General features: G+C 41.7%; 1 protein-coding gene across 1 annotated transcript; it reads right to left on the bottom strand.

Moving 5' to 3' along the window:
* Nucleotides 1–12,229: 12,229 nt before the first annotated feature.
* On the bottom strand, nt 12,230–18,628 carry LOC114081880 (glutathione S-transferase theta-4). Its single transcript, XM_027923388.1, has 5 exons — nt 18,517–18,628; nt 17,157–17,244; nt 15,197–15,347; nt 13,931–14,107; nt 12,230–12,424 (listed from the first exon to the last, which is right to left on the bottom strand). The coding sequence occupies exons 1-5, from the start codon at nt 18,626–18,628 to the stop codon at nt 12,230–12,232; spliced, it is 723 nt and encodes a 240-aa protein (XP_027779189.1).
* Nucleotides 18,629–20,433: the final 1,805 nt, after the last annotated feature.

A 20,433-nucleotide genomic window follows, 5' to 3' on the forward strand; every position in this document is an offset into this window, starting at 1 on the left:
GGTGCCAGGAAGTGGCAAAGCTTCAGGCTTGTATTCAGCATTTTGTGGTCACTTGCCTCATTTGAATTGCACGTCTTGAAATTTGATTGTGTGTTCCTGTGCTAAAGCACTTCCCTCAATCACATTCCTGAGTGTCCTAGTCCTGTTTAAGCTGCTGATACGGCTGGTTATTAGAGTTCTGTTTCCTCACATGTAGAAGCATAACACTAGAGAAGCACGAGGAGGCAAACATATAAAGCAGGGTTTATTTAAAAATACACAGGGGCTGGGGTTATGGCTCAGCAGTAGAGCGCACGCCTAGCCCGTGTAAAGCCCTGGGTTCTATCCTCAGCACCACATTAAATAAATAAATAAAATAAAGTTATTAAAAAAAAAAAAAAAAAGGAGTAACACAGCTTCTCCCAGGAGTGGGAAGGGGGGGGCCATCGCTGGTATCCTGGAATCCTAAGAAGTGAGGGTGTTCTGCCTCTTTTATGTATTGTAAGAACAAAGAGACTGGGCTGGATGCAATCATCAAAGATCATTTCAGCCTTTATTCAGGAATGGGATTACACTACACCTACAGGAATGACCTACTTTCCTGGTGGAAAATGAGCCATTTGGACAAAGGAGGAACTGGGCTTTATAGGTTGTGGGTGATTTAGTGAGGGTGTCAGTCTGAGCATTCAGGAATTCAGTTCTTGGGCTGGAGGTCAGTGGCCAGCACCCTGAGAGGAGTTATCTTGGAAGAGATTAATGTTTCCTAGAGATTATCACTTCTAGATTAAATGAGACACTTTCTCCCCACCTGTGGTCAGCAGCTGGGAAGGAGTTATCTTGAGAGAGAAGAAAGCCATACTTTGATGGCTTTCTTTTCTAGTTCCTTCTTCCAGGCCTCACTATCTTGTGATTTTTATTTTCATATTCAATATTATTCTAGACTTCCTTTGTTCTCCTGCCTTCCTCCTCCTTATCGCTCTCCTTCCTGCATACCTCACTAGGCCCAGGAGATGGCCCAGTGGGATGGCCAAAAAGTGAGAAGCAGATGAGCTAGAGGGGCCAAAGTGGAATGATCAGGGCAGGAAAGGGGCCCAGGGTGCATTGATTAACAGCTCCCTCTCTGCTCAGAATTTGCTTCATTAATAACTCTTGGGGAGGGGCAATACAGGCAAGGTTCTGAGGACATTAACATTTCAATCTCCCAGGGTGGTCCCCAACTTCCTGGACCCAAATTGGCCTTCATTCTCTCAGTCTGACCCGAGTTACCTACATACACCGACTGCCTGTCTTTAATTCTGCCTTCACTGCCATAACAAAATACTCTAGCCTGGGTAATTTGTAAATAATAGAAATTTGCTGCTCGAAGTTTTGGGGACTAGTAAGTCCAAAATCAAAGTTCCAGCAGATTCATTGTCTGATGAATGCTCGGATCTCTGCTTCAAAAATGCTACCTCATTTCTGTGTCCTCATATGGGGGGAGGAGCAAAGCAGCTCCTTTTAACCTCTTTTATAAAGGCACAAATTCCACTCATGAAAGGGGGGCCTTGACTTAATCACTTCCCAGAAGCCCCCCAATACCTTAGGTCTCCACATTAATTTGGAGGAGACAACAATATTCAAACCATAACCCTGGATTTCTTTTTTCCCCCTCTCTCAGTCTCAGTTTCTCCAACTATAGAGTGATGGGGAGGCTAAAGCCCTCCAGTACCTTTGCAAGTTCAGGACACTGGACTTAATTGTTGAGTCCCAACCTCAGTCCTACCCATTGCCACCCAAGTACCCTTGGGGCCTGCTACCCAGGTAGCCAAATGACATCAGTGTTATAGATGTTATCTTCTTAAAAATGTCCAACTAAAAACACATCAGGAGGAGCATGACATTTTCTACATAGTAAGGAAGATTTCTATAAAGAAAATGAATGTTGGTAATAATGGGAGGAGGTGGTACTGGGGATTGAACCCAGAAGTACTCAACAACAGAGCTATATCCCCAGTCTTGTTTGTTTTGAGACAGGGTCTCCCTAAGTTGCTCAGGTGCACCTTCATCTTGTGATTCTTCTGGCCTTGATCTCCTGAGAAGCTGGGATAAAAATGTGCACACCATTGCACCCAGCAGTAATAACAATTTTTAAGTGAAAAAAAGTTTAAAATGAGAAATTTTGGTTTTCATGTTAAGGTTTTTAAAAGAGCTAGATACTCAGAGAAAACAATATTTTCCTTATCTTCACCTCTCAGTGTCTCTAGTAAGTGCTCCAGGAAAGAGCTATTTGGATCCTTGTCTAGAGTAGAACCAGTCTTCCAAATCCAAAACCTAATTTAGTTCAACTTTCAGGATTGATCATGATCTTAGGACTAGACTGAAATCAACTCATATGACACAGATTTACTAATTTATAGGGGGGGGGGGAAGCCATTTAGACAGGATACTGTTAACAATTGCTCAGTATAACCCAAACTAAGTAGCACCCTCTCAGCAGTGCAGTCTCCCAGAAAACTGGAGGACTCTGGGTAGGTAGAATGAGAGTAAAGGCAATCAGATGACCCACAAACCACCTTTGGGACACTTGAAAAGACCTTCTGTAGTACTTATCTATTGCAACATAAAAAATTATCACAAACTTAGTGGCTTAAGATACATACATTTAGCCAGGTGCAGTGGTGTATGCCTGGCTAATCCCAGCAGCTCAGGATGCTGAGGCAGGAGGATCATAAATTCAAAGCCAGCCTCAGCAGCTTAGCAAGGCCTTAAGCATCTTGGGGATATCATGTTTCAAAATAAAAAATAAGAGCTGGGGAAGTCACTTAGTGGTTAAGTGCCCCTGGGTTCAATCCCTGGTACCAAAATAATAATAACAACAACATATATTTATTATTTCACACTTTCTTTGGGTCAGAGTTCTGGGTATAATTTAACTGGTTCTTCTGCAAGGCTGCAATAAAGGGGCCAGACCCCCCAAATTCATGAGATTAAAAAGAGCTGCCTATCCCCTCCCACCATCCAAGGCTCAACTGCAAAAAGATTCATCCCTAAACTCTCTCAGATTGTTGACATATTTTATTTCTTTGCAGTACTGAAGTTGCCTACTGTCTGTTGGCTGGAGGCTAGCCTTAGCAACTTGCCATATGGACTTCCTAACATGATCATGCTTCAAAACCAGCAATGGAGACTCCAGAGCTAATAAACTAGGAAGATGGAGTCTAATACAACAGGGTATTCTCAGTAATCTCAAATGAAAACAGACAAGGTTTTCATAGGCCTGTAGCTCAGAAAGCCCTACACTTGGGTGAATGCTATTACCATCTTGAAATTCTTGATAATTTTTGGTTAAGTAGCTCCATGTTTTCATTTGTATTCAGTCCTGGCCAAGGAGTTCAGAGAGCTCATGAGGGTGGACAAGCATGATTTGCTCTGGGTGGTGATGTGGCCATCAATTAAGACAGGCTCCTGCCTCACCCTACCCAGTTACTGGTTTTAGCAAGAAATATTGGTGCCCTCAATTTCCTCAAAGAAGGGGGCATTTTCCCACCACTGAAAAGATAAGTGGCTTAGAACTTGCTACTCAAATTGTGGTACTCTGATGAGCTGCAGCTGCCTTGCCAATGAGTTTATTAGAAATGAATCTGGGGGTTGAGGTTGTAGCTCAGTGATAGAGGCTTGCATAGCATGTGTGAGGCACTGGGTTTGATTCACAGCACCGCATCTAAGTAAATAAAACAAAGGTCCATTGGCAACTAAAAAATATATATTTAAAAAAGAAAGAAAGAAAGAAAAAAAGAAATCTGAGGCCCTGAACTCCAGACCTGCTGAATCAGAGCCTGCCAAGAATCATGCTAAGTTGATTCAAATACACCTGAGTTTAAGAACCTGAGGTTACGGAGAGCCAACTCTGTTCCAGAGACTGTAAGGCATTTTTTTTTTTCTTTGCTCTCTTCCCTCTTCCCTCAGGATTTCCTCTTCTCTGTGCGTCTGCTCTGGAAGTGCCTACAATATTTCAAGGGGGTTTCCGTTGCCAAATATCTGATTCCCCTAGTATTTCTGAGTTAGAGTCTGAGAGAATCTGCACCATTCTCCATCTGAGCTGCTCCTGCATGACAATTCTGCTCTGGTGGAAAGAAGTCACATGATATAAAACATGGCAGCTACCTTAACTCTAGATTTGGGCTAAGCAGTTCCAAAGAAGGTGTTGGAAACAAGTAGATCATGTTCTATTCCCTAGACCCATACTTGACTTCCAGTCACCAAGATATGCTTTTATAGACCATATCATCTGTGACATAAGAGAGTTTTTCTTTCTCCTTCCAATTATACTCACTCATAACTACCTGTCTAGCACCGCCTCATAGTCCCTAGATTTATCAGCTTTAGAGCAAAAAATAGGCTCAGCACAGGGCACAAGGCTGTGTTAGGTCTTACCACAAAGACAGCCAAATGAAAAGACTTTTGTTTTTAATTTTAATCTTGAGGGAAGATGGTCAAATTCTACATTATAGAATAAAAAGAGCCATCATTCATGTTTTGCATTTTTGGAGGCTACTTCCATGTTCTTTTGGAATAAATATGTTCTTCATAGAATAAATATGAACAATGAAATCTTATTTTATTATTGTGATATAATTCACATATCACAATACTCACCCTTTCAAAACATACAATTCAGCATATTTTAGTATAGTCACAAAGTTATGTCACCAGCACAATGACCTAATTTCAGAATATCTTCATGAACCCACCAAAGGAACTGTATATCCATTAAGCAGTTGCCTTTCATTTCCCCTTTTCCAGCCCCTGATAATCCCTAGTCTACTTTCTGTTTCTATGGACAGAAAGTATTTGCCTGTGTGGTTTTATTTCCCAAGGATTCATGTCCATGCAGGTTTGATCTTCAGTGTGTCCATGTGAGGGGTAGTAGGATCCTTAAGAGGTGGGTTTTAGTGGGAGGTTATTGAGAGTGCTACTCTCGGATTAGATTAAGGTAGTTCTCATGACACCCCTGATTAATTTTTTGCCAGAGGGTTTTTATAAAAGCCTGGGCTCGGCCCCATCCAGTCTCTCTGGCTTCCTGATTTGCCACATCTTCCCTTTACATATTTGACCATGATATCATTTACCTCTAGGCCTTCACTTAGAGGCCAAACCAATGAGGCTACCTAATTTTGGACTTTCAGTCTTCAAAACTGTAAGCAAAATAAACCTTTCTTCCTCAGTAACCTATCTCAGATGTAGTAACAAGACACTAACACATTTGGGCATTTCACTTAAATGGAATCATATGGTCTTTTGTGACTGGTTTCTGTCATTTAGCATGTTTTTAAGGTTGATTCATGCTGTAGCATATAACAGTATTTGTCCCTTTGTGTGACTGAATAATATTCCATTTTGTGGATATACCATCTTTCATTTGTCTGTTCATCAGTTGATAAGTTTGGCGGGGGATTCCTACACTACCTGGCTATTATGAATATTACTGTGATGAACATTCATGTACAAATTTTTGTCTGCATATTTGTTTTCAATTATATTGCATATTTACTTAAGATGTCTAATACAATAACTTTGTGTTAAGCTTTTTGAGAAACTGCCAAACTGTTTTCCAAAGTGGCTGCTCCATTTTATATTTCCATCAGCAGCAGTTCAATTCCTTCACATCTTCTCCAACATTTGTTATTATCTGTCTTTTCCACTATAGACAATGTGTGTGAAGTGGTATTTCATTGTGTTTTTATTTGCAACATCTTGATAACAGTTACCTTGTATTTAGTTTTAAAGTCTAGAAATATGAGTCCTTCAGCTTTTTTTTTTTTTTCAAAAAATTTTGGCTATTCTGAGTTCTTTGAATTTTCATGTGAATTTCGAAATAAATTTGTCAATTTCTACAAAGAAACCAAATGGAATTTTGGTGGGTATTGTGTTGAATTTGTTCATTATTAGGATTGAGTTGCCATTTTGACAATATTAGACCTTCTAATCCATTAAGAATGTCTTTCCATTTGTTTAGATCTTCTTTAATTTCTCTCCTCCCAACTTCTTTTATTATAAAAATATTTAACTGAGCACAGTGGTGCATGCCTGTAATCCTAGTGACTCAGGAGACTGAGACAGGAGGATTGCAAGTTCAAGGTCAACCTCAGCAACTTAGACTCTTATCAAAAAAAAAAGGACTGGGGATGTAGATAAATGGTAAAACACTCCTGGTTTCCATTCCCAGTATCAAAAAAAATTTTAAAACACATAAAATGAAAGAACTAGAACAATACCACTCATATGTACAACCCAACCTTCAACACTTGTTAATGCTTTTAAAATTTTTTAAGTTGTTGATAAACATTTATTTTATTTATTTGTTTTTATCTGGTGCTGAATATCAAACCCAGTGCCTCACACATGCTAGGCAAGCACTCTAACACTGAGCCACAACCCCAGCCCTTGTTAATGCTTTTAATAAGTAAGATACCAACATCAAGCCACTTTACCCAAAAAAATATCTAGAGGAAAGATATTCTAGCTTCATCTGATCCTGAGGTTCTATTTATAAATGTTCTTCTATGGATGATTGAATGTTTCTAATGATTGATTCAGACTCCCTTGATCTTTTTTTTTTTTTTTGCATTTCAGTTTCAATATGTGTCTACATTGCCAAACTTGCCTCACAGACACAACTTGAAAACAAAATAGGTGTTTACTAAAGAATGGGACTCATGGGCTGGGGCTGGGGCTCAGTGGAAGGGCACTTGCCTGGCACTTGTGAGGCACTGGGTTCAATCCCCAGCACCACATTAAAAATAAATGAAACAGAGATATTTTGTCCACCTACAACTAAAAATATTTTTTAAAAGAATGGGACTCATTCTGTTAAACCTATGATGGATATATTTTAGATATAGGTTTTTCATAGAAGCTGTTTATCTTCTTGTCTCCATCTGTTGAGTGATTGTATTATGAAAAGCTATTGATTAGAAAATAAGTTATTTCTTCTTCAAATATTTGGTAGAGAGAAATTCCAGACTGTGGGTCTATCTAGTCACTACTCTCAGCTCTTGGGTTGGACTCTTATGTCCCTGAAGATATAATTTAAGAGTTTTCTATTTCCAAGAGCAAATAAAATGAATATATCTCCAAGTTTGCCCATCTTCTCATCTTTTTAAAGATTTTTGGGAGACAAAATGGTGGGTCAGAGGCAGCCAGCACTCACCCATTTCTCTTAAGTTGGAATCAGAACAACTAGAGAGCAGTTTCTCATTGAGGTGGGTGACTGTAGGAAGACTCTGAGGTTCAAGAGTGAACAGAGATTTGGAAAAGCCCAGGGTCTCTAGAGAGTAAAACTGAGTGAGAAAGTGTGTGCAGCACTGAGCACATAGAAGTGAGATGCGTGGCAGTGTAACTAAGAAAGGGGTAATAGAGGAAAAGGGACCCAGTGAATGCAACTAGGATAGAAATTGCCACCATGCAGAAAGGAAATCTGAACTCAACTGATGGAGATCTGCATAGCAGGTTGGCACTGGAAAAATTCTCTGCACTTTCCATTGTGTGCTCATGGTGATATAACAGGGAGTCCTCTTGAAAAGATCATGTCTGAGCTTGCTGCTTTTGAAAAACAAAGACCCTGCATTTTCCTGTGCTCAGGAACCCACAGCAAACATTACTACACTGTCTTAGTGTGCATCTCTTTTGAGAGTTTGGCCCAGGGGAGAGCTACTGAAACAAACTCACTGGAAACTCTACAGAGTGGGAAACCAATCAGGGACCCAGAAGGGGACAGAATTGGCAGCAGTAGTGCACACCTGTAATCCCAATGGCTCAGGAGGCTGAGGCAGGAGGATTGCAAAATACAATAATCAGTAGCTTTTCTATACATCAATAATGAACTTCCTGGGCTGGGGCTGTAGCTCAGTGGCAGAGCACTTGCCTAGCATGTGTGAGGCACTGGGTTCAATTCTTAGCACCATATACAAATAAAATAAAGGCATTCTGTCCATCTACAACTACAAAATCATCATCATCATCTTCCTGAGAAAGAAATCAGGAAAGCAATCCCATTCACAATAATCTCTAAAAATAAAATAAAATACTTAAGAACAAATCTAAGGAAGTGAAAGTTTCCACAGTGAAAAAACATTATAAAACACTGAAACAAGAAATTAAAGAAGAAACTGAGACATGGAAAGATCTCCCAAAGTCATGGATTGGGAGAATTAATATTGTTTAAATGGTCATACTACCAAAAACAATCTACAGATTCAATATAATCCCTATGAAAATATTGGGACTTTTGCCACAGAACTAGAAAGAACAATTCTAAAATTCATATGGAAGAACAAAAGACCCCCAAATATCCAAAGTAATCTTCAACAAAAAGAGCAATGCTGGAAGCATTTTAATATCTGATTTCAGAGCCATAGTTACATAAATAACGTGGTATTGGCATAAAAACAGACATGAGCCAAATGAAACAGAATAGAGGACCCTGAATTAAACCTATGCACCTACTGCCAATTGTTTCTTAACAAAGAAACCAAAAATATATTGCAGACAAGATAGCCCATTCAAAAAATGATGATGGGAAAACTATATAACCACATAAGGAAGATTGAAAGTAGATTGCTATTTCTTACCCTGTTCAGAAGTCATCTTGAAATGGATCAAGGAACTTAGTAAAGGAGATGAAACATTGAAACTACTAAAGGAAAACATAGAGGAAACACTTCAAGATGTGGCACAAGCAACAATTTCCTAAATAAGCCTCTACTAGTTTGGGAAATAAGAGCAAGAATTGACAAGTGAGATTACATCAAATTAAAAAGCTTCTGCACAGATAAGGAAACAATCAACAGAAGGAAGAGACAACCTACAGAATGGGAGAAAATCTTTTCCAGCTATTCATCTGACAGAAGATTAATATCCAGAACATACAAAAGAACTCAAAAAAGTTAACATCAAAGAACAAGTAATAAAATCAAGAAATGAACTGAACACTTCTCAGAGGTACAAATGGCCAATAAATTTATGAAAAAATGTTCAACATCTTTACTCACAAGGAAAATGCAAATCAAAACTTCATTGAGATTCCATTCCACCCTAGTCAGAATGGTTATTATCAAAAAACAGTATCTGGGTACAGTGGCGCACACCTATAATCCCAGCTACTCAGGAAGCTGAAGAAGGAGTATTGCATGTTTGAGGTCAGACTGGGCTACTAAGTGAGACTCTCTGTCTTAAAATGAAAACTTTAAAAAGGGCTTAGGATATAACTTAGTGGTAGAGTGCTTGCCTAGTATGTGGAAGAGTCTGGGTACAATCCCTAGTACTGCAAAAACAAACAAACAATGTGCAATTCTGGTGAGGATGCAGAGTAAAGGAAACCCTTATATTTTGTTGGTGGGAATGTAATATACAGCCACTGTGGAAAACATATAAAAGAGAGAACCTGCAAAGTATTCACAAACTCCAGCACTATTCACAATAGCCAAGATATGGAATGAGCCTAGGTGCCTGTCAACAGGTGATTGGATTTTTAAAATATGGTGTCTATACATAATGGAGTTCAATTTAACCATAAAGAAGAATAAAATCATGTCATTTTCAGGAAAAGGAATGGAACTGAAGGTTATCACATTAGCCAGACACAGAAAGATGAGTACAACACGTTTTCTCTCATATGTAGAAATTTAAAAAATAAAAATAAAATTAGAACTGAAATGATCTGAAAACAAAAAAAAACAGACTATTAGGTAAGGGGAGGATAAGAGAAGATAGTAGGGCCAGGAATGGCAGCACATGCCTGTAATCCCAGAGACTAGGGAGGCTGAGGCTGGAGGATTGCAAGCTTAAAGCCAGCCTCAGCAATTTAGCAAGGCCCTAAACAACTTAGTGAGACCCTGTTTCTAAATAAAGAATAAAAAGGGCTGGGGCATGTGTCTTATCGTTAAGTGCCCTGAGTTCAATCCCTGATGCCAAAAAAAAGGGGGGGATACTAGGGAGGGTAGGTGTGGAAAGCAGATGAACCCCTAGTCATCAGCTGATCCAAGCCTGGGAAAAATTCCTTGCCAAAGGCAAGGATGTTCTCAGCCCTGACTCTCGGCTCTGATGCTAACAGTCATCAGAGGTCCCAGGACAATGGGTGTCCTGGGTACAGCAGAAGAATGGCAGAATGTTCTTAGCACCGCAGCAGTAGTATAGCTGCTGCAAAATGTTTCCAGCTCTGTAACTGTTTAATGCACAAAGAAGGCTCTGACAACTTAAAAAACCTTGAATAATTTACAATGCCCCTTAACTTCCTGATTATGAGACCCTATATAATAAACTTGTGAAGCTAGTTCTAAGTCACTGTTCCTCTATCAGAGTCCAGTCCCATCTGGCCCCAGATTTTCATGAAAATATCTCTGTGTCTTCTTTGTGTTTTTCTTCATCTCTAGTTGCTCCTACTGGAGAATCCTTTGTTGATGCTGCAGTGGTAGGTACCATCAAAACATGATATGTGCATGTATGAAAATGCCATAGTGAAACTCAATTAATTTGTATAGTTAATATGATCAAATAATTATAATTTTGAAAAAGACTGGATTTGGGGGATGGAAAAAAGTATCTAGCAGAAATCATCATGAAATCATCTGGTCTTTGGGTTTTCTTTTTAGAGAGTTTTTTTTTTTTTTTGGTACCAGGGATTGAACTCAGGGGCACTCAACCTGAGCCACATCCCCAGCCCTATTTATATTTTATTTAGAGAAAGGGTCTCACTGAGTTGCTTAGTGCCTCGCAGTTGCTGAGTCTGGCTTTGAACTCTCAATTCTCCTGTCTCAGCTTCCCAATCCGCTAGGATTACCGGCGTGCACCACTGCGCCCAACTGTAGAAAGCTTTTTAAAATTAATATTTTTTGACCTATTTATTATATAGGTCTATTCAAATTTTCTATTTCTTCTTAAATAAGTTTTGGACAATTGTGTTTTTCTAGAAAATTTCCCATTTAGGATATCTAAAATACATATTTCTTTATAATTCTTTGTACTTTTATAAGATCAGTAGTTATGTCCTTGTTTCCTATCCTGGTCTGAGTAATTTTTAATTTATTTTTTGATTATTCTAGATAAAATTGTTAGTTTTGTTGATCTTTTAAAAGATCACTATTTTTCCTCTATTGTTTTTCTATTCACCTCATTCTAATCTTTATTGTTTCTTTTTTGTTTTGTTTTGTTATTTTTGCAGTGCTGAGAATTGAATCCAAGGCCTTGTGCATACCAGGTAAGTGCTTTACCACTGAGCTACATCCTCAGCCCAGTTTCCTTTCTTCTAATGGGTTGGGTTCAGTTTGTTCTTATTTTTCTAGTTCCTTAAGATGTAAAGTTAGGTTTTTGATTTGAGATCTTTTCCCCACTGTCTGAGGATTGAACCCCAGGGGTACTCTAACACTGACCTGTATCACCAGCCTTTGTTTTTGAGATAGGGTCTCACTAAATTGCCCAGGTGGACCTCAAACTTGTGATCTTCCTGCCTGTGCCTCCTGAGTAGCTGGGATTACAGGCATGCACCACTCTGCCCAGCAAAGATCATTCTTTTTAAATTATATGTTTATAGCCATAAATTTTCTTCTTGGAACTACTTATACTGTGTTCTATACATTTTGGTATGTTCTGTTTTCATTTTCATTTATTCAAGGCACTTTCTAATTTTCCTGTGATTTCTTCTTTAACCCATTGGTTATGAGTACGTTGTTTAATTTCTACATACTTGTGAATTTTCTAGTTTTTCTTCTGTTAGGGATTTCTAGTGCTATTTCATTGTGTTCAGAAGACATAATTTACATAGTATTCTTAAATTTGAGACATATTTTATGGCCAAACATTTAGTCTATGCTGGAGAACATCCCATGTTCCTTTGAGGGAAATGTTTACTCTGCTATTGTTGCGGGACTGTCTCTGGGCCCAAATGGTTTATAGTATTGCTCCTTAATTATCTTATTCTGTTATTAAATGGGTATTGAAATAATAAAATATTATTATTGACAATATAATCATGTTTAACCTTTAATTTTCCAAAAAGAATTTATATTCTTTTTGGAAACTGGGAAGACCCATGACCACCACCTGCTCCCACATCAGGCTCTATGCTTATACCAACTGTTCTGGACTCAGTAGTCATGATGGATGTTCCAATTCTTTATTGGGCAAAAGAACACAGTTGTTTTTTAGTATCTCCTTTAAGGAAGGAGGCTGAGAGGACTGAGCCAGTCAAGTCCTGCTGGATCAGCTGCCTCTGGGGTCACTTGGACTTCTTCACAAAGTCAGAAATTCTGTCTTTGACAAGTGGATCCAATGTTGAACAGTCCCATTCTGCCAACTTTGACAGCCGGTCATGGGCATCCCAGAAGAGGCCAGAGCCAATTGCCAGCTCTACTCTCATGCGCCACTCAGCCAGCTTGGAGCTGAGGAAAACATTATAATTGGTCCCCATGGGCTGTAGATAGACAAAGAGGAAGATGTGGTCAGTGCCACTTGGGTCTTCTCCTATAGCCTCAAAGGCCCTCCCCGTCTGCCTTTACAAAGGGTTAGTCATCCTCCGGCCCCCAAGACCCAGACAAGGGGTCACAAACTATGTAATAGATGTGAGGTAGGAATAGGTATTTCAGAATCCCCCAGGGTTCTTGGTCACTGGTCCTGCTCCAAGGCTCCTGAACCCCTCTCTAGGTGATCCCTGATCCAGGTAGTTCCCACTTCTCTGGCTTGAACCCACCCCACATGGTTCCTACCCATTTCCAGGTAGATTCCTTGTTCCCAAGGGAATTGGTGGAAGAACTCAGTTCTGTTCTCCTCACATTGAACTCTTCTCTGTGATCAAACACAGGGGATGAAAGAGGAGACCCAGGAGGCAACCTGCCTACAGATTTGTCTTGCTTGTTTAAGAAATATATAACCTAGGGGCTGGGGTTGTGGCTCAGTGTAGAGTGCTTGCCTGGCCCATGTGAGGCACTGGGTTCAATCCTCAGCACCACATAAAAATAAAAATACAAAAAAAATGTTGTGTCCATCTACAACTAAAAAGGAAATATGTACCTTAAAAAAGAAAAGAAAAATAATTAACCAAGGTTTTCAGGAGGCCCATGAGAGGTTGATGTGGGTGAAAGGTAAAGAATGCAAGTGAAGCATTGGGCTGTATACTTAAGACATACTTGAATAGTTTTTCCTGGTGCTGGTCTGTACTGCACATTGACCAGGGACCAAAGTGGCTGCTTTTCATACCAGCCAGAGACCATACCAGCTCTCAAGACACTGGCCAGGGTTAAATTATCCATCCTGCATGTACCAGCTAGCTCCAAACTAGCTACTCTTCCCTGCATATAACGGTTACATAAATGCCCCAACACCCCTGCATGCCTCCAAATGCATACTGGATACCCCTCAGACCCAGAATCAAGACAGCTTTACCCATACTACTCTCTGTATAGAGCTCTGGAAAAGAGGCAAGACCTCTTAACATTTCCTGGAAAATCCTATAGTGGGGCCAGAATGCAGCTCTGTGGCAAAGCATCTGCCTTGCATACACAAAGCCCTGGGTTCCACCCCCAGTTTGGGTTCCACCCCCAGTTCAAAAAAAAAATGACAAAAGAAAAGAAAAGAAGAAGAAGAAAAGAAAATCCCTAGGAGGAGGAGGAGGAGGAGGAGGAGGAGGAGGAGACATGGACTGAGAAATGTGGTATTCTCTCTATTCTAGGTTCATCCTCTAGTTCCTCTACATGCTGTGGAAGCCTTGCCAAGATAGATGATCATGATCTTCCCTGATTCAAAACCTTCTGTGCTTCCCAAATGTAATCCAGGCACCCAGATCTGGTTCCCACAATCCTCAGGATGGGCATGCCTGCTTCTCTTGCTTTGACAGTCTATTCTCAAGTTGTGGGTACACTGATCACAGAAGTTTCCTGCTTCTGCCCATCCTCTGACCACCCCCCATTACCCCACCCCACACCTGCATCATCTCCATTAGAGCTACCAAGTCAGCCAGTGAGATGTGGTCCCCAGTGATGAACAGCTTGTCCTGTAGAAACTTCTCCTCGAAGAACTGCATGTTTTGCTTCACTTCTTCCAGCACCTGTTCTGTCTTATCAGCTGAAACTTCCTCACCTGTGATCATTGGGATCAGCAACTGACGAGGTAGGGGAGAGGAAGGAAATGGAAGCTACAATTCTGTTTCATCTGTCCCTCCAGATCTCTATATCCTTGTCTGCTAGATACATAGTGGACAGTACCAAGGGCTGTAAAGTAGTTTCATCTATTTTAGCAGATCTGATTGGTAGATTTTGCCTGGTGCCATGTAATCAGAAGGATTTTGAGACCTTATCAAGAGTGAATCCTATGATTGGTTAGTAATGTTTGCATAGGTTGTTATAGTTTATATTTGGTTTGAGTGTACCCCCCAAGGATTCATATGTTGGAAATTTGGTCCCAAGTAGAGCAATGTGAAAGGTGGTAAAACCTTTAAAAGGTGTGAAGATTAGTAGTATATCACTGGGGTCTCTGCCCTTAGAAGGAATTAAGGTAATTCTCATGGGACACTGAGTTAGTTCTTAAAAGAGCAAGTTTTTCCGAAGAGCAAGACTGGCCCCTCCCTATTTTCTGGCTTCCTGTCTTACAATGTGATCCTTCTTATACGTTCCCATTGTGATGACATCTGCCATGAGGCTTTTACCAGATCTGGTGCCATTTGTTTGGACTTTCAGCCTCCAAACCTGTGAGCAAAATAAACCTCTCTCCCTCTCTCTCCCTCTCTCCCTCTCCCTCTCCCTCTCCCTCTCCCTCTCTCTCTTTTTAAAAATAAGCTACCCAACTTCAGATGTTCTGTTACAGCAATGAAAGATGGACTAAGACATAGGCTTAGGATTAGAAGTAAGAGCACGCATGTTATTTATCATCTTTAAGTTTTCTAATCTCAATGGGCCCTTTACATTCTCTAGTTCAGAATCAATTTTTTTGAATCCTGTCCTGGCTTGAGTCATATCAGCCCTTCTTGGGTGTTTTTTTCCTTGTCTTAACAAGACTCTGTCATACTCAATGGTTCATTCCACATTCCCAGCAACTCTATAAGGAAGGCAGGAGGGGGAGCAGGTGAAATAAAGCTCAAAGAGGGAGGAAGATTTTCTTGAGCTCATTAGTGGTCAGCAGGGCTGGGACTGGACTCTAGGCTTCCTAACTCCTTTCCCCCTTGTCCCCAATCCCCAGACATGACCCCATTTACCTTGATCCAGAGTATCTTGCTCATGGGCAGCTGAATGGCCGTGTGCTGCCAGGCCATGAACTCATCCACACGGGCCCGTGAGTGCAGGTCTGGTGGGTACCAGTGGGAGGGTGTGCTGTACCTTCGGCACAGGTAAAAAAGGATGGCCACACTGCAGAAAGGGCAGATCAGGACAACTGCTCTTATCTTCTGAAGGCTCCAACACTGACCACCCCAGCCATAATCAGGCTCTAGATGCTGACATTCTTCCAGGAGAAGGAGTCCAAAGGACCCAAGGAAAGGTCTCCCCGAAGCTGTCAGTCTAATAATCAGCAAGGGCAGGGAAGGAGACCTGCAGGGTGAGCAGGAGTCATTGGATGGCATAAGAAAGGGCAGTTTAGCTAGGAGAAACAACGTATGTCAAAACACCAGGGTAAGAGGGCATGAGGTAAATTTTGGGAAATGGAGGGCAGGCAAGTACACCATAAAGTGGACAGGGGCGGTCAGGGAGTGAAGAGAGACAGTCAGATGCTGTTGAGCCCAAGTATGGAGGCCCTTGGAAATGCAGGGAAGTTTGGACTTAATTCTTAAGATTATAAGGGATGAGAGAGAATCCATTTCTCTAGTGCTGGATGGAAGGGTCAGAATTGATAACAGAAAGGCCAAGATGATAGCTCCAGCATCCAGTAATAACCAAGCAAGGGTTTCTGGTATTTGTGGGATGGAATTAGGAACAGAGGCCTGGGAATGCAGTACATATTGGAGACATTCTGGTGATGGATGGGTCCTAGGCATTGCCTCCACAGGACAAAGGACCCAATTTCCTCATCATAATTAATAATAAATATGCTAAGACAAAGAGGTCAGGGAATGGAGAGGATGCTACAGTTTAAATGTCTGTATCAAAACTTGGGTTGAGATTTAATCCCTGCTGTAAGGTATTAAGAGATTGGACCATTAAGAATGAAGAGGCCCCATAAATGAATTCATCCATTTGCAGTTAAAAGAGTTACTGGATTAATGTTTTGCCATAGGAGTGGATTTGATATAAAAGCAAGCTCTCTCTGGCTTGCTTGCTCTGTCTCACCATGTAATTCTTTGTGGCATGCTATGATCCAGAGGGAAAGCCCTCAGCCAATGCAAAGCAGATGACAGCTCCATGCTCTTAGATTTTTTGACATCCTGAACCATGGGATAAATTCAACCTTTATTTGCTATAAATTTACCAGTCGGTACTATTCAGTGATAGCAACCCAAGATGGAGTAAGACAGGGGGCTATAGGTAGAGAGGCATAAGAGAGAGACCAAACAACTGTAATACTCAGAACTTTTTTAGACCCTGATTCAACCAAACTGCCAAAAAATATTTATGAGATAATTAGAGACTTTTGACTAGGAGACGGATATTTTCTGAAGTCCAAGAATTATTGTTAATTTTATTGTCATATTAGTATTGGGATGGTGCGTTTTTGAAGAGTCTTTATCTCTTAGAGACATATTCCTAAACATTTATAAGTGGAATGGGTGTGAACTGAATATTTACGGGTGTCTGGAAGAGGAACCGGATGTGGTATGAATAATGCAAAATAAACCCTAATTGATAAATGCTGAACCTGGGAGATGGGTATGTGGGTTTGTTATACTCATATATGCATATTAGTTAGTATGCATTTACCTTTAGTGCATGTGTGAAATTTTCCATGGTAAAAAAAAATAAGTAAATAGGGGTGGGGTTGTGGTTCAGTGGCAGACTGCTGGCCTCACACATGTGAGGCACTGGGTTCCATCCTCAGCACCACATAAAAATAAATAAATAAAATAAAGATATTATGTCCATCTATAACTAAAAAAAAATTAAAAATAAAAAAAAAAGTAAATAAATGCTACAAGGGGGGTTCCTACTGAATTTCCTAGGAAGAGCACTTGCCTAACATCTACAAGGCCCTGGATTCCATCCCCAGAGTACTGGAAGGTCACTTACCTTTCAGATAAGATAAATTTTCCATCTTTGAGGCTGGGCAGCTTCCTCAGGGGGTTGATCTCAATGTATTCCTTGCTATGGTGATGACCTGAGAGGAGCAGGGAGGGTCTGAGGCTGTTGGGATCCTATCTCTGCTTCCTAGAAACAGAAATTTCTCCCTATTTCATCCAGAAGGGGAAACTGAGGCCTTAAGGAATAAGACACAGAAGCTGGGTGCTATAGTTTGGATCTTGAATGTCTTCCAAAGACCCATATGATCCTGGGGCAAGTCAGCAACAGAATAGGAGCCAGGATCAGGACTTCTACCTTCTACCCTGCCCATACCCCAGACTTGGTGACCCTTGTGCCCTGGAACCAAGATAGTCTTTTGGCTCCCCAAACTGAAGGTCTCCAGCTCCTATTCCACCACTACCTGAAGCCACAGCTTCTGAATGAACAGGAGCCCTAAGGACCTGCCCTGACACTCCTTCACTCTGTCCCCTCTTTAAGTGGAACAGGGCAGCCACAGCTGCCTGAACACAGCTGAGTGTCCAGAAAGGAATCCCTCATAGGCAATCAGGGTCATCAGATCTGAATGCAGAACTCCACTGGGAGCAGGAATCAGGACTCTTGACTCCTTAACCAGATGCTTCTAAGTGGAAACATTTCTTAGGGCTCCAATTACACCTCATTCATTCCATAGTTACATTGTCTCCTTCTCTACAGTCTAGAGGCTTCTGTCTGCATAAGCTGAGCTTTTAGAACCTCCTCTATTCTTGGGGTGGGGCTGGTGTTTGATTCCCATGACATTCTTGTGAGGTTGGTGTAACCCTGAGCAGGTTTGCTCTTCATATAATTTTTGGAGGGACTGGTACTTGGGATGGAATCCAGGGTCTTTCACATGCTAGGCAAGAGCTCTACCACTGAGCTACATCCCCAGTCATCTAAACAAGCTTGAACACCTGGAAAAATGGAGATGGACTGAACAACAGCTGCACTCTCATGTGGGGAATGACTACCTTTCTGTGAACTTTACTAGACTGATTGGCAAGATAGACTAGATAACAAGATGCAAGACCCCCACATGGAGATGGTGAGGATGCAAACTGGGTGCTCAGGGATTCTCTAGAAGTCCTTCCTTCCCTTTTTCTCTCAGAAAGTCTGTTCATCTCACCATCATTAGTGGGGACTCTGACTAAGGTGGGTTAGACAGAGATGCAGACTGTGTACCTTGACACTTTGGGCACCTTTTATTCCCCTGCAGACTTTTGTGGAGAGTGGCCTTTGTTTCTGTCTCTGCTTCTCAAAAAACACCCTACCCTCCTGGGTATTCTAGCTGCACCTCAGGATGAGATCTGCCTGGGTAGACGTAGGGACTGACCTTTCAGCAGATCTACAAACTGGAAGTCAAAGGCTATGCCATTCTTCTTGGCAAAGATGTAGACAGCGCGGCAGGATGCTGACAGAAGATCCATGTAGAGCTCCAGGACCATGCTGACACTTCCTGGGCCCCAAAGCCCCAGCAGACCAAGCACAGACCTGAGTCTGTGTTCAGCCTGAGCCCCTGACCCTGTGCCCTCTCTGACCTAAGCCCAGGACCCCACATTCTGGAACTTCTTGTTTCCCTTGGTGTTGTCATAAGACAAGGAAACCTAGAACTCTCACAATAGCAGGGATTCTGAAGATAACTAAGAGTGAGGAGAGGTTCTTGGAAAAGGGTTGGTGGAGGGGAAGCAGGTGCTGGTTTATGCCTGTTGCCCCTTGGTTCTGCCTTAAAGATAGCCTGTCTGAGAAGGGGTCATGCATGAGAATTCCCAGGGCCAGGCCTTCAGTGTAGTCCTTTTTGTAAAGGACTTTGCAAGGTCCAGACTGAGGAGGAGGCAATGAGAACTAAACTTTCAGGGTCAAAAGTAGGGACTGGGGCTATCCACAAGGAAATTTAGTCTGAATTGGGAGAATAAGACACAGAAGCTGGGTGCTATAGTTGGGATCTTGAATGTCTTCCAAAGGCCCATATGCTAAAGCCTTCGTCCCCAGAGTGGTGCTATTAGGAGTGGCAGAGCCCTTAGACAGTGAGGCCTAATGGAAGGAAGTTAGGTGGCTGGGGGCATGCCCTTGAAGGGAATTGTGAGACACCAATCTCTTCCTCTTTTTTCTCCTTTGCTTTCTGGCTGTGAAGTGAGCAGTTTTCTCTGTTATACATTTCCTGCATTTTCTTGAACACCCCCGCCAGACTGGAAACTGGTCCACTTAATCATGCACTGGAAACTCTGAAACTATGACCCAAAATAACCTTTTCCTCATTATAAATTAATTATCTCAGATAGTTTCCTTACAGTAATGGGAAATTGACTATAGCACACTGTGGGAACCCAGGGGACATCAGGGACAATACCAACAGGGGTCCGAGGGTGTGGTCAGCCCAATCATGCCATGTAATGAAGCCCAGAAACTTCCTGGCCTGGATTAGGACTGCAGTGAGTAGACTGCCCGGGAGACTGAGGAAATGAACTAGAGACCTGTGGTGAGGCCTGAGTGCTGCTCTGTGCTGTGTGATTTTGAAAGATTCCCTGTCTTTCTAGGCCTCAGCTCAGAAATGAGATAGGCATCACTTCCTGGGGACAGAGTAAGGCATAGGCAGAGAGTACAGTGTATTTATTACAAACAGCCGAATTCAGGGGAGTGATCAGGCTGTACCCATCAATAGAGCTGGCTTCTGCAGAAGCTGCACCAGCTTCTGGGCCTGCTGGGGGTCCAGCTGGGCCTCGAGGGGGTCCCAAGACTAGAGTATGAGCTTGTAGGCCTCCTTAAAGAGATCAGCACGGAGAGTGACCTCCCCAAGGACCCACCACACTGCCAGTTGGGTCAGTCTTGGAAGAAGTTATAGCCAATGGAAGTGGGATGGGGAGAGAGGGCAGCTGGCTGAGTCCTCAGCTTCATGCCTTGTGTCCCCACAGAAGGCAGGGATGTAGGAAAGCCTCAACTGCATCAGCTCTATCAGTGCCATCAAGTCTACCCAGGAGACTACCAGGAGCATCTCATTCAGGTGCTGTAGGACTGATGTCAGCCTATCCAACAGCCACTCTAGCTGTGCAGCACCCACAGGCTTCCCAAGAAGAGGGACAGGAGAGACTGGTTTAGAAGGAGAGAGAACAGCTTATCTTAAGCCCTTCCAACCTTCTCTGATTTCCTCTCTATTTTTTTCCTTTGCCACCATTGATTAGTGATGCCCCCTGAGCTGAGTATTCAGGATTCTGAGGCTTCATTCATTCACTCAGTAGGGAAAGTATTTTGATGG

This window comes from Marmota flaviventris, chromosome 1 (assembly GCF_047511675.1).
Source record: "Marmota flaviventris isolate mMarFla1 chromosome 1, mMarFla1.hap1, whole genome shotgun sequence".
NCBI classification, from domain to species: domain Eukaryota; kingdom Metazoa; phylum Chordata; class Mammalia; order Rodentia; family Sciuridae; genus Marmota; species Marmota flaviventris.